At 35.8% G+C, this 13,336-nt stretch overlaps 1 protein-coding gene across 4 annotated transcripts; it reads right to left on the minus strand.

Annotated features, from left to right (window-relative positions):
* Positions 1 to 1,429: 1,429 nt before the first annotated feature.
* On the minus strand, positions 1,430 to 12,689 carry LOC125671849 (WW domain-binding protein 1-like). 4 transcript variants are annotated; one of them, XR_008802338.1, is made up of 8 exons: positions 7,885 to 12,689; positions 7,082 to 7,118; positions 6,806 to 6,877; positions 5,328 to 6,530; positions 4,478 to 4,511; positions 4,318 to 4,383; positions 2,342 to 2,538; positions 1,430 to 2,264 (listed from the first exon to the last, which is right to left on the minus strand). XR_008802338.1 is itself a non-coding variant. In XM_048907818.2 (8 exons), exons 4-8 carry the CDS (start codon positions 5,394 to 5,396, stop codon positions 2,175 to 2,177), a joined length of 456 nt encoding a protein of 151 aa, XP_048763775.2. In that variant the 5' UTR covers positions 5,397 to 6,530; positions 6,806 to 6,877; positions 7,082 to 7,118; positions 7,682 to 8,029; the 3' UTR covers positions 1,430 to 2,174. The 4 variants fall into 4 exon arrangements, 2 of the variants coding, with proteins under 2 accessions (XP_048763775.2, XP_056018361.1); XR_008802337.1 differs by having other exon boundaries at positions 7,804 to 12,688; XM_048907818.2 differs by having other exon boundaries at positions 7,682 to 8,029.
* Positions 12,690 to 13,336: the final 647 nt, after the last annotated feature.

Consider the following 13,336-nt stretch of genomic DNA (forward strand, 5'->3'; position numbering starts at 1 on the left):
TATTATAGGTAGTCTGGTAATATTATAAGTAGTCTGGCAGTATTATAGGTAGTCTGGCAGTAATGGCATGATATAATGATAGTTAATCAACATGATTAATGAAGTATAGAGATACTGTCTGATTGAAGACCTGGAGTGAAGAGCCAGAAAATGGATGATCCATTCCTATATTCCTGATAAAGAGGACGGATACCACAATATTGATAATAAATCATAGTCAATTCAAGAAGGAAAGATAATACCGGTTTTGTGCCTTGAATTTTGTATATATGCAATGTAACTGATGGGCATATTGCTCGATATAATAAAGGGAACATCGACTACAAACTTCCGCCAATGTTTATTTGCACACTAAAAGCAGGGGCGGATCCAGGAATTGTGGTTACGAGGGGCGCCATTTTATGAGGCAGTGGGTGCAAGGCGAAGTCCTTGTGGGGGTCCAGGGGGCGAAGCCCCCTAAAGCTCCTGGATTTTACAGATTTTATGGGGCTTGAAATGTTTCTCCTATTAAGTCATTTGTACTATTTTATATCATTTTAATAAGGTGAAATTAATAAAATGACCCAAATTTTAAGGGGGTTTTGGAAAAAATTAAGTTCTCCCAATAAAATAATTCAAGAAATCAAAGGATTTTGTCATTTATTTCTCCGGGAATGGAAGAAATTATTGCTTCTTTTATCGTTTAGTACATTTTCCGAAACAAGATACCGCGATTTATCTTAAATTTGAAAATTTTAGGGGGGACGCATCCAGTAAATCCGCCACTGAAAAGTATGGTTCTCCCACACAATCAATGTGCAAGCGTCCATTTCGCGAGCGGGTCGGTTTGAGTGCGATCCCCAACCCTTGAGCCTGATCCTGGTTGTCCAATCCGATAGATACACGTGAATGTCGTCATTACTATATTTTCCAATCATGTTCGCCGTACTTAATCAAATAAAGCAAAATGGCAAACTATTATCTCATATCCACCGAATTATGGGACGCAAACCAGCTTCTTAACAAAGGCAAAATACACCCACTAAAAGCGACGACCGCATCGCGCAAAACGTGGAATTCTACCTACGTGCTGTATTTGGATCATACAGTTCTACCTCAACTCCACATGAAACGAAGCTATGAACTCACCTTGAAGAAAAACATCGCGTACCCTTTCCAGTTTGAATCCAGACAGTCATTAACTGTTTGGATATAGCATATAATTGCATTCACAAGGACACGTGGTAATTTCTTTTTTACGTCCCGTCGAAAATATTTCACTCATATTGAGACGTCACCAGCTGTAGGTAAAGTACACTGTTCTATAAGTGAACGCTCAAACTACAGACAAACACACACACATATATATATGAATAAAGTATATTTTACAACAATTGATCACTTGTTTGTAGAATGTTTTGAAGTAAAGGAGATCTGGTGTGCAATTGAAGACTGGTTTCTCAATAAATTTAATAAACCAATTATATGTGATAGACAAGCCATACTATTTGGCAAATACAATAACAGAAACTTATACAAAGTACAACATTTACTAATACTTATTGTTAAGTATTACATATTTGCAAGTAGGTATAAAATGGCTCCAAAACTAAATGTTTATGCTGTCAAAAAACATATCATTGATAGATTTTATATAGAAAAATCTATGTTGCTAAAAAGCTGTACATATACTGAATATGAGAAATACTGGCAGAATGTATGTGATTTGCTTTAATTATGTACTGTTAACAGAAAACAATTGCTTTATATGAAATGATGGAGACTGATCAGTGGACCAGGCAAAATTCTTCCCCTTACTCCCCTTATCTCTCTCCCTCTTTCTCTCTTTCCCCTTCCCTTCTCTCTCCCCATCTTTTCGAAATTAAATACCTTTCACATTATACATGTACATATGCACTCCTAAATATACACATATATGTTTTTACTTGCTTGAAATATGTATATACTATATTATCATGTATTGTTAATATGTAAATGTTTATTTATTGTGAAAGCAAAAAATAAATGAATTACAAAAAAAAAAGAAAAGAGAAGTATATTTTACGTTAACCTTCGAAAATACGTAAAACATTTCAAAGTACCTGTTATGTGCTTTATGAAATTACATATGTATATTAGAGTGTAACATGAAAACATTATAATGTACATGGCAGAAAAAACGGTGTTGTAAGTTATCACGAAACAGCTTTATTAAGAGCAGCTTGCTCATCCAAGCTAGGGTTGGAATTAGATCTGTTTCCTGGATACTGATAGGGCGGTGGTTCCTGAAAAAAAAAATCATACTTTGCAAACCCAACCTTAATCTTTACCACAAATAGTCTTGAAAAAATGAATGGCAAACCTGATCTGGCGGAGACGAGGGATAAGGCGGAGGCGGATCGGTTTCAGGATACGAAGAATTTCTTGGTTGAGTGTTCGTTCCTCCACATGCAGTCTGGTTAAAACGGGTGTAATTCTTCCTGATTTTTCTGCGTCTGCGCAGAACTAGTATACAGCTAATAATCAGGAACAGTATTACCACGAGAATGAACCAAAACCCTGAAAGACAACTGTGTGTTATCAAATTGTCGTGTCATATTCCTGTGTGTATCTAATATACATGTAATTCACACCCATCCAGTAAAATCTGACGAAATGGAACATGCAAAAAGAACAGTCCTTTGATATTTATTCCCTGTAGTGTATATACTAAGTATACTAGACAAAATTTCTAACTCCCCACCTAAGTTTTGTCATCCACTGGTTTTATTTTCTATTATTTTGACATAGGTTTTGATTGGTATAAAGTATAACATCTTCAAAAGAAGTCAAATTTTTTTCAATGTTCATTTATTTAAATATTCAATTAAAAACATGAAAACTTAACAGTACCCTAAATTTTGAAATTCTCAACAATCAATACCGTGTGTGTCCCCCATTCGCTCGAATAACTGCCTGGCACCTGCTTCGCATTGAGGTCACGTAATTGTGTAAAAACCTTTGTGGAATGTTATTCCAAGTGTTAGTAAGATTTCTCTCAAGTTCTGCCAGATTCTGCGGCTGGGGAAGCTGTCTTACTCGCCTGTCTACCTCGTCCCATACATGTTCAATAGGATTGAGGTCTGGACTGCAAGGGGGCCAGTCAATTACGCGGATATTGTGACTCTGCAGCATCTGTTGGGTGGTTCTTGCCGTGTGTGGGGTGGCATTATCCTGCATAAGGACCATTCCGCGATTTGTTTGGATATGCGGAATTGCCACTGGCTGTAGGACAAGGTTTTGGTACCTTGCTGCATTCAGGTTCTGGTGGATCGGGATCATTGGTGTTTTTGTGTGAAACGATATTCCCGCCCACACCATGACAGAACCACCTCCAAACTGACCTCGCTCCCTTACACATGCGTCAATATATCGTTCGCCAATTCTGCGGTAGACGAGGGACCGTCCATCTGATCGCCTTAGATTGAATCTGGACTCGTCTGTGAAAAGAACTTGTCCCCAGTCCGCGTGCGTATACCTCAGATGGCGTCTTGCCCACGCTAATCGAAGTTGCCTATGTCTTGCAGACAATACCAACCCTACATAAGGTCTTCTTGCCCGCAATCCCCTTTCCCTAAGTCTGTTTCTCACAGTTTGATCACTGAGGGGTCTTCCATGTGTTCCCAATGTGCGCCTTGCTGTTGCTCGAGCTGTCAAATGTCTGTCACGTAAATGGGTCACTCTTATGTAGCGATCCTGTTGAGGGGTTGTAACACGCCGTTTGGGCCGTCGGCGTAGATCCGCTACATTTCCGGTTCCATTGAATTTTCGGATTAGGTTTGCGATGGTCTTGTGGTCTCTATTGAAATTTCTAGCAACCTGTGAAAATGATCAATTCAATTGAATATTTAAATTGTTTCCTACACTGTGTATCTGAAAGTTTTTCGCAAAAGATCGAATGTAATGGAAGAAAGCAAACCTCTCGTAAACTGCAACCAGCATGGACCAGGCCAACTGCTCTTGCGCGTTCCTCTGTCGACATGCGCCGCATTTGACTTAAGTAATTTTGTGTTTTTCAAATACAAATGAGTGTATTGAGAACAAGAAAACAAAGAATTTTCAAAAGCAAACCAGTAAAACCAATCGAGCACGAGATTTTCAATTTCAACAAAACCCGCTACGGTCCAGTAGCTACGAACGCGTTCTTGAAATCTTTGTGCTTAAAAGGTCAGCATTTTAGTTAGCAGACGATGTTATAAATTACAAATTGCATAAATGCAAAGGTTTGTAAAATTTAGAAATTATTAACTTGGGGAGTTAGAAATTTGGTCCAGTATACATATAGGTCACAATGCTTACACCACAACTGATACACTTGTTGGAGTTTACAGCATCTTGTTCCTCCGTGACAACAGAAGTAATCACCTGAAATATTCATATTGTGAGATTATGCTGGTGAGGTAAATGAAAAGCATCAAATGAACATAGGACACAAACTGTTTATTCAAAGATTACATACCTGGACAACCAACGGTTTGACTGCAACCTGAAGCCTGGAATAAGTTAAAATTGTTTCATTACGGAAATATAATGCATTTACATCTGTGCATATTCTTAAAACATTCTTTAAATGTAGGATACTCAAAATTCTGAAGCATCAAAAATGACTTTCAAGTAGCGTGTTATTGTTTTTCCCAGGGATTTTCTATTATTTGATCAAACAACAATGTAAATTGGTTATTAATACCTGAAATGCACCATTAGAGGGATTTCAATTTTAGGTAATGTTTTTCCATTAATGTTCAACTAAAGATTGTAAATAATGCAAAAATAAAAGTGGTTTCTTAGGAAAATTCTGTGGCAGATAATGGATTTTAGCAACAAATAGTTTTACAAAATATAACAATTTTCGGGGAAATCCATGTCTTTAACATACGGAAGGTATTTAATGTATGCAAACATATAATGGTTTTATTCATTTTCTAAACCATTTCAATCAAATAATTCTTAAATATAATTCACCAAAATACTCCTCTTTAATGCCTCTAAATTTGGTGACATAAACCAAGGAAATTAGGAGGAACTATTTGCAGGTTTGAGGTGCTAGACTAAGTTTCTCGTAAAGAAGCAAGCCAGATTTGCTTGTTTAATTTTAATGTGATTATGTTTCGAGTGGAAGTATACCTATTTCTAACTTTTAAAATAACATTTTCGTTTAAACTGTTAAAATTTAGAATATTTGAGGATTATTATCGCTGTGTTTTGAGAAAATTGTATTACTTGAATATATCATTATCTACATATTCATCAACGTCAACTGATTGGGTAGTTTAAACAAGAATAAACACTAGTAACACAGTTTTACTAACCTTTACTGAAAATATCTGGCGATACACATCAAACATAAACAGCATCAAATAGTGGGCAAGACGCTCCATATTCTATACATTAAAGGATTAATATCTAGATCCGGGTTTCCTGTCACATGAACACCGGTATATAACAGAAGCCCTTTTTATGATTCAGAAGAGAAGTAATTTACGTTGACTATTGAGGCTAATCATCATTTTAGCCCGGTAAAGTATCACCAGTCCTTTGTGCACGTGCAGTTTAAACATTTACGTCTCTGTGAATCACCAAAACCTCATGGTCGCGTCAAACCTGATCTTGGTCTCCAAACGCTTGGCATTTAGAATTAACAATCACGGGTCTTTCATTTATACCAGGTATATGATCTTTAAAAAAGTCAGGGCCGTAAATTAACCTTCAATTTGGAGGAGGCAGGAAATTAGGCGGGGGTCTGGACGCTGAGCACATTTTGTGCACACTGAACACGTTTCGTGCAAAATCCTTGATTCTAGGGCCTTCTAAGATGTTACTTGACTAACTCATTCTAAAAGAAAGATTTGGAATGCTTTTTAAGGGAGGTATCATGTTCTTAGTTATTGGAAACAACATAAATTCTAATGAACTTTAAATTTTAAATTTTTTTTGGCTCAAAAGTTGGAGGAGGCAGCTGCCTCCTTCGCCTCCATGTAATTTACGGCCCTGAAAGTAGTCCCGTGTTGCGGCAGGCATTAGCACATTAAAGAACCCTGACTGCTACAGCCCTGGGCGCTAAGCGGTACTTCATCTACAGCTGGTAACGTCTCAATATGAGTGAAAAATTCTCAACTGGATGTATATCAACCTATCATGCAACAACGACCCTTTAACGCAGCAAAAACACACACGCAACTTGTGTATTCGCGTGAATGTTCGATTTCAAAATTTAAAAACACAGTTTATGTAGTAAATATCATGTACAAAAGTGACAAAATCATTGCATGAACAACACAGAAACACGAATAGTATTAATGGTCAATATTCAATCATAAATAGCGTAGATGAAGTTATTAACTAGAATTTCCTCTTATATTTCAGATGGATCCCTACTTTGCATTCACCAACACGTATTGAATTTGCGGAACTTTATATCGGTCTATACGTGTCCCTGTAGGCATTGCATTTTCTCGTGCAATACAATCCTGTTCCAAACACCAAACATCCAATCAAGATTATGGCCCAAAACCCTGGAAAAAAGATAGAAAATTGTTTCAGTAGACCCCAGCAAACCGCAATCCTGACCATCTTCCTGTAGTTGCCCCAACCCCTTCCACCCCAACTGATAGGATACTCATGTGAATACATGATATATTTTTATCAAATTCAGCAACACCCATTTTTGCTCTATTTAAATTGTGAAGAGGCGAAATGAAAGCAGTCAATGGCCAAGTTACAAAAAAAAAAACCAAACCAAAAAACAACCATGCTCAGTACTTCAGCTAACGTTATTCCTTATACATACACCAGTGTTCATACACACGGAAACTGGATGTCTGTAGACAACAGATTTCGCCTCCTCCACAACAGTAATAATCTAAAAATAAAAATGAAAAAAAATCCGCAATGAAAAAACTGTTTGTTTATAAAAGAAATAAAATAAAAACCCCACAGTTATCACGAAAATGTAAATTTTGATTGGAATTATCGTTTTGCACTGTCTATATCTTGTGTACATAATCTGAACAGACACAGGGTAACATTTCATCCCAAAACAGGAAAACAGGTCTACTTTACTTACCGTCTAAACAGGTTGTGTGTCTACAGCGCTTGGTTCCCTACAGATAAACAACGAGATGGATTATTGGAAATTTACAACTTTAGTATATTAAATATCACATTAGATTATTTTTTTTATTGTTGAACTTCCATACGCAAACATTTTCCAGCACTTTCCAGAATATTCATCCGTCAATACCGGCACATTCATGAATGTCCTTGTCAATTTTATTTTACCCAAAATACACTGTACTACCAGCTATTAACTACACGTAAAACTTTTATTCTTCTCATGCCTTCGCTGGAAAATGCTACCTTCACTATGAAAACACAACCCGTTGAGAGTGCAGTTATCGTTTAAAACACACACGCCACTTTTATATACAGTTTTGCATTGTCTGCTTCGAAATAAAATTGCCAATATCCACATGAATTAACGAAATCTAGTTTTGACCTTTAGAACCGTATTAATTGACAGAGTAACACACATTAGTTATACAGACATTAAAGATCTGGTAATTATCACTCTCCGACTGTACGCTAATATTATATACAACAACAAAAAACACAAACTATTTACACAAACATGATCATGTCCTTTTGTCAAAATGTGGACACCTACCTCAACGATAAAAGCAGCACTGAAAGCAGAGAGGATGAGTATTCGGCCATCCATTTATCTGGTTTCTCATCACAAATAAAATACATGTATTGCAAAATATGTTTGTATTGTTTTAAACTTACAAACAGGAAATAACCGACCAATGCCTTTAATCATAGGCGGAGTCATGCATTCATAAAGAGCTCTGAACCTAACTTCCTTACAATGTCTATGGATATCTGGAACGCCCTGTGAGGTTTTGGCAAGGGCCCCACTTCGTAAGCGGTTTCGATGATGCTCAGTGAGCGAAGTGTCGTGAGCTGTACTGTCACCGGAAGTATAAATCACGTGTCCTTTGCACCCCTACTAACATGTTTAGATCGTATTCTTTATCGGTGTTAAAAACGGTATAAATTGAGGATTCCGAATGAATCTTATCTCACTGTCACGAGATTTCAGACCTAGAGAAAAACCCCGGAAGTGGAGGTTTCAGAAGGATGCTCTCTGTTTATGTAAATGTTGATTAGAAATTATGATTTATAATATATATCACGTGTGTTGTGTGTGTCATTAACTAATATATCAAGAGATTTAAATGATGAAATTGATATGGATATTACGGATCTTGAACCCCTACAATGTTTATTTTTACCTAAGGAGGTACGCTACATCGTCATAATGACTGACTTCCTTTAAAAACATGGAGGAAAAAAATCAATATCAGCAATATTGGACTTTTCCTTTTCAATTTAAATACATAGCTGAGTAGCTCAGTAGGTTAGCATACCGACTGCTTAATTGTAGGTAGCAGGTTCGAATCCAGCAGATGTTTTAAATTTTTTCAGATTACCTTCTACTAAAACTGAATTTTGTGATAAAATAAAGTAAATTTGAAAAATTTCAACTTCAAAATATTGTTGTATTCATTTACATCAAATTTATTTGGTGTAGCATACCACCTTAAGTTAGAAACTCGATGAGCCAGTCACAAAGCTGATAACACTAAAACGTGTTTAAAATTTGCAACTCTTGATTTACAGGTTGTGATGTTTATCACTTTATACGAATGAGTTTAATAAAGCTTATTTGTGCCATTTAATGAGACTGGCAGTTGAATTAGCCCGGCCGCTGGGCCATCCTATGCAATGCCGTCCCCGCCCGCCTGATACTTTGACCGTCTTGGGTGGTTGATTGATTGTGTATTGTTTAACGTCCCGCTCGAGAAGTTTTCAGTCATATGGAGAAGTGACAATTGCCGGTGAAGAGTTGCAAAATTTAGGCCTATGCTCGGCGCTTACGGCCTCTGAGCAGGGAGGGATCTTTATCGTGCCACAGCTGCTGTTACACGGGGCCTCGGGTTTTGCAGTCTCATCCGAAGGACCGCCCCATAAAGTCGCCTCTTACGACAAGCAAGGGGGTACTGAGGACCTATTCTAACCCGGATCCCCACGGGATTCGTAAAACTTAACTTGAAAATGTACTAAACAAATATAACAATAGGGTGTATTTCGTCCTTTCATTTAATTTATTAGTTTATTTGGATAACAAATTTGGTTTATGCACATCTTATATTCCGGCATCTTGCAAATTCTATGGTTAAGATCAATTCTATGTAAAAATCAAAGAAATCAGATAGGGTCTGGCCACTCAATGTCACAGATTTCTTTGATTTTCACAGTATTAACTTTACTTGCACCATCTTACATAATTTCAACCCCACCACCGAATTTCTACCATCCGTTGCCATGGAAACCGACAGCAGTCTATGAGGGCTAATTGAACTGCAAAATTCAGTCCGTTTTGCCCATGTTTTGTCCTTGTGGTATATAAAAAATTGAAAAAGACAACTAATTTTCTCCATAAATCTCGATTCCCCATAAAATTCCCTCCTTATTTAAGATATCTATATCCACCTATAGTAAAGAGTGTGTTACTGACCGCTGTACCAATGTATTATAATTTGGCACTTTGCCAAAAAGTGATTTTTTGTTGGATTTCGTTGATGAATTTAGATAATTTGGAAAATACATACAGCATAATCAACTGTCATCAAAGAATGTCCATATCAAAGACTCTTAATATATATAAAAAGATTAATGGTGAAACGTAGTGCAATAGATCTATTGTAGTACGAAAACTGTAGATTTGGGCATTTTGCCAAAACGGGATTTTTTGTTGGATTTCGTTGATGAATTTAGATAATTTGGAAAATACATACAGCATAATCAACTGTCATCAAAGGATGTCCATATCAAAGACTCTTAATGTATATAAAAAGATTAATGGTGAAACGTAGTGCAATAGATCTATTGTAGCACGAAAACTGTAGATTTGGGAATTTTGCCAAAACGGAATTTTTTGTTGAATTTCGTTGATGAATTTAGATAATTTGGAAAATACATACAGCATAATCAACTGTCATCAAAGGGTGTCCATATCAAAGACTCTTAATGTATATAAAAAGATTAATGGTGAAACGTAGTGCAATAGATCTATTGTAGCATGAAAACTGTAGATTTGGGCATTTTGCCAAAACGGGATTTTTTGTTGGATTTCGTTGATGAATTTAGATAATTTGGAAAATACATACAGCATAATCAACTGTCATCAAAGGGTGTCCATATCAAAGACTCCTAATTTATATAAAAAGATTAATGGTGAAATGTAGTACAATTGATCTATTGTAGTACGAAAACTGTAGATTTGGGCATTTTGCCAAAAATTCATACTAATGACAAATAATACAACCTACACCATTTTCAGTTACAATGAACAATATGAGCAATTGATATTTCAAAAATAAACATGGAGAAGTTTAACATATTAATAAAAATTAGTTAGAGTGATTAAAAAAAACCATGTAAACATAAACTGTAATCCAGTAGGACCCCCCCCCCCTCCCCAAACAGATTTTGCAATCATTTCCATAAACGAGCTATATTACATGTACTGTATTGTCATGTAAACTATTATCAATAACTATAAAAAGTCTTCTCAAGATATTGGGTAGATACCAATAACTTGTTCATTGTACTGCCTTGTATTTGTTGACCTCTGACCTGGAAATCATTAGGGTCATCTACTATTCATAACCAACCAACATATGAAATATCATAATTGAACAACAGGCCCAAGATATTGGGGGGACACCTTTGCATAGAGTACTAGCTACATTGCACCTAGTCATTTTTAATTGATTGATTTATTGATATTTTCCGCCACACTCAACAATTTTTCAGTTTTCTGGTGGTGCCCAGTGTTTATTGGTGAAAGTGAGAACCCAGATACAATGTACCTGCGGAGAGACCACCGACCTTCCGAAAGTAAATTGGGAAACTTTCTCACTTAATACCAGCGCGAGCGGGATTCGAACCCTCGCCGACTGAGGCCGTGTCATTTTGAACGCTATGCTCCAACCACTCGGCCACGGAGGCCCCTGTTATTTTTAATCTTTTGACCTGAAAATCAATGGGGGTCATATACTACCAGTGACCAACCCCTGTATGAAATATCACTATCAATCAAAGGGTTCTGAAGAAACTGGTCAGACATCAATTGTACAGAGTATTGTATTGCACCTAGTGACCTTTGGACCAGAAAATCAATAGGTGTCATTTTCTACTGCAGAAACTGCATGAAACTTTAAAATTTATTGAAGTTTGTTCAGTGTTACTGTAATCTATGTTGACATACCAGTAATTAGTAAATTTATAATATTAACACAGAACAACTCATTTTTGCAAAGTTGTTTATTCAACAAACATGGATCACAATGTTATCCAAACAACACAATCATCTTTTTAAAAAAATCATTATAATAGTGATTTTCCTTCAACTGTTCAGTAATGAATCCTTATTCAGTAGGCTCACATAAGACACTTGCAGGTTAATTTTGCAATGTTTTAGTTACATTAGTCTTCTGACACCAAAACTTAATCTTAACTAAGTCATGGTGTTTCCTTAGAAGAATAGTATACTGAATCATGATGGACTTGTGTCGTGAGGTGTGTTCATTGACTGTAAAACTCGCAGGTTTTTTTTCCATTCTCAAGAGCTCTTCTTTGTCTTCTATATCACATAAGAGTCATGGAATGCATCTTCTGCTCTTCAAGTTCTAAAAAATGTGTTGAACAAATATTGAAAAGTTCATCTTATTTTTCACATTTTCATACAGTACACACCTAATTCAATTTGATTAAACTAAATTTACATGTACAAGATCATTCATGATGCTAGAATAGTAATTTTACCACTTAATTAATTACGTAGTTGATAGATTATCATGCCCGCCCACCCGCCCCTCAAAAATCATCTGTGAAATAACATAGATTTATATATCTGGCATTAAATTATGCACTTCTGTTGACAAAAACTCGTTTGTCATCAATATATTTCTCAGAAAATAAAAATTAAAAAATAAAATCTTCCCACAGTCTGCCCCATACTTTTTGGTGACCCAGGATGATAATCTTACTAATTAAGTTGAATTGGCCTAAAGGATGTTATGTTTTGATACAGTTTGTATACATGTGTTTATGCTGTATTGAAGAGCTATTAATAGTGTTAATACTCATAAATTAACAAGATGTCCACAAACCTTATTGGTTACTTGAGTATTAATCAAATTTAAAAAAAATTCAAAGTATCACTATAGCTCTAAGGGCTACAAAATCCATGTTATACACTATATGACTCTTTTGGACCCACATTCACAACCCTGTGTTTTCGAAATTCGCAATTTTGGTACCCCTTTCTGTTTTTCCTTCATAAGCATTCAGCTTTATTTAAGGTAGTTCCACCCTCCTGTGATGTCATAATATTTTGCGGAGTCAATGATTTAATAAGATTTATGCATAACATGAACATAAATTGTGTTCGAGTCTTTTTCAATAGTTATTGTAAAATATCTTGTATAACCATAAAATATTTCAAACGTATCTGAATAATCAATGAGCTACATTTTTCACAATGCTATACGAGTTATTTCCCCCTGATTACAGGGAGCGCGCATCACATTACTGTCATTCGATGGTGTCAAGTAAGGAATAAATAGAAAATTTGCAATTTCTGATTGCAATCAATTGCCAGTTAAGGAATTTTTTTTAAGAATTAAGTGTAATGACTTGAAAACAGTATAACTGAACAAAATTTCTTAGTCACTGATTACATGTATGTGGCCCATGTGTGTTTTTCTTGCAAGCAATGTATGGTCATGATGTAACAAAGTATGTAAATATTAACTAGTCCTCAATTTCTTTAGATCAGAATCATGATGTCCTTAGTATATCAGCAATTCTTCATTATTAATTTCTATCAATATTTTCGACAACCAAACACAACAAAACATGCAATAAGATATGCCTAAAACACATGTACAACCAACGCATACATGTACATTATCAATTTATCGTTTCACAATGAACAACACTACTTGTTGCTAAATGTACACCAGATGTCAATAAACAAAGCATGTTAATTATCTTGAATTGGCATCTCTAGTGTAAAATTTTTGTTAAAATTTACTTGTTAAGAATTTTCAGGCATTATTATGAAGTCACCCCCCCCCCCCCCCCCCTCCTTATCACATGTATGCTTTCATTGTGCTCTTAATTCTAGGTGTCTGTTGTTTTAAAAACAGACTACTACTGAAATCCTCAGTATTAATTGCATAATTTG

This window comes from Ostrea edulis, chromosome 4 (assembly GCF_947568905.1).
Source record: "Ostrea edulis chromosome 4, xbOstEdul1.1, whole genome shotgun sequence".
NCBI classification, from domain to species: Eukaryota; Metazoa; Mollusca; class Bivalvia; order Ostreida; family Ostreidae; genus Ostrea; species Ostrea edulis.

Coding starts and splice junctions, on each gene's coding strand:
- LOC125671849 (XM_048907818.2), bottom strand. CDS start 5,396: ATGGAGCGTCTTGCCCACTATTTGATGCTGTTTATGTTTGATGTGTAT. Junction 4,512..5,327: donor GCCAGATATTTTCAGTAAAG/GTTAGTAAAACT, acceptor AACTTATTCCAG/GCTTCAGGTTGCAGTCAAAC. Junction 4,384..4,477: donor TCAAACCGTTGGTTGTCCAG/GTATGTAATCTT, acceptor TGAATATTTCAG/GTGATTACTTCTGTTGTCAC.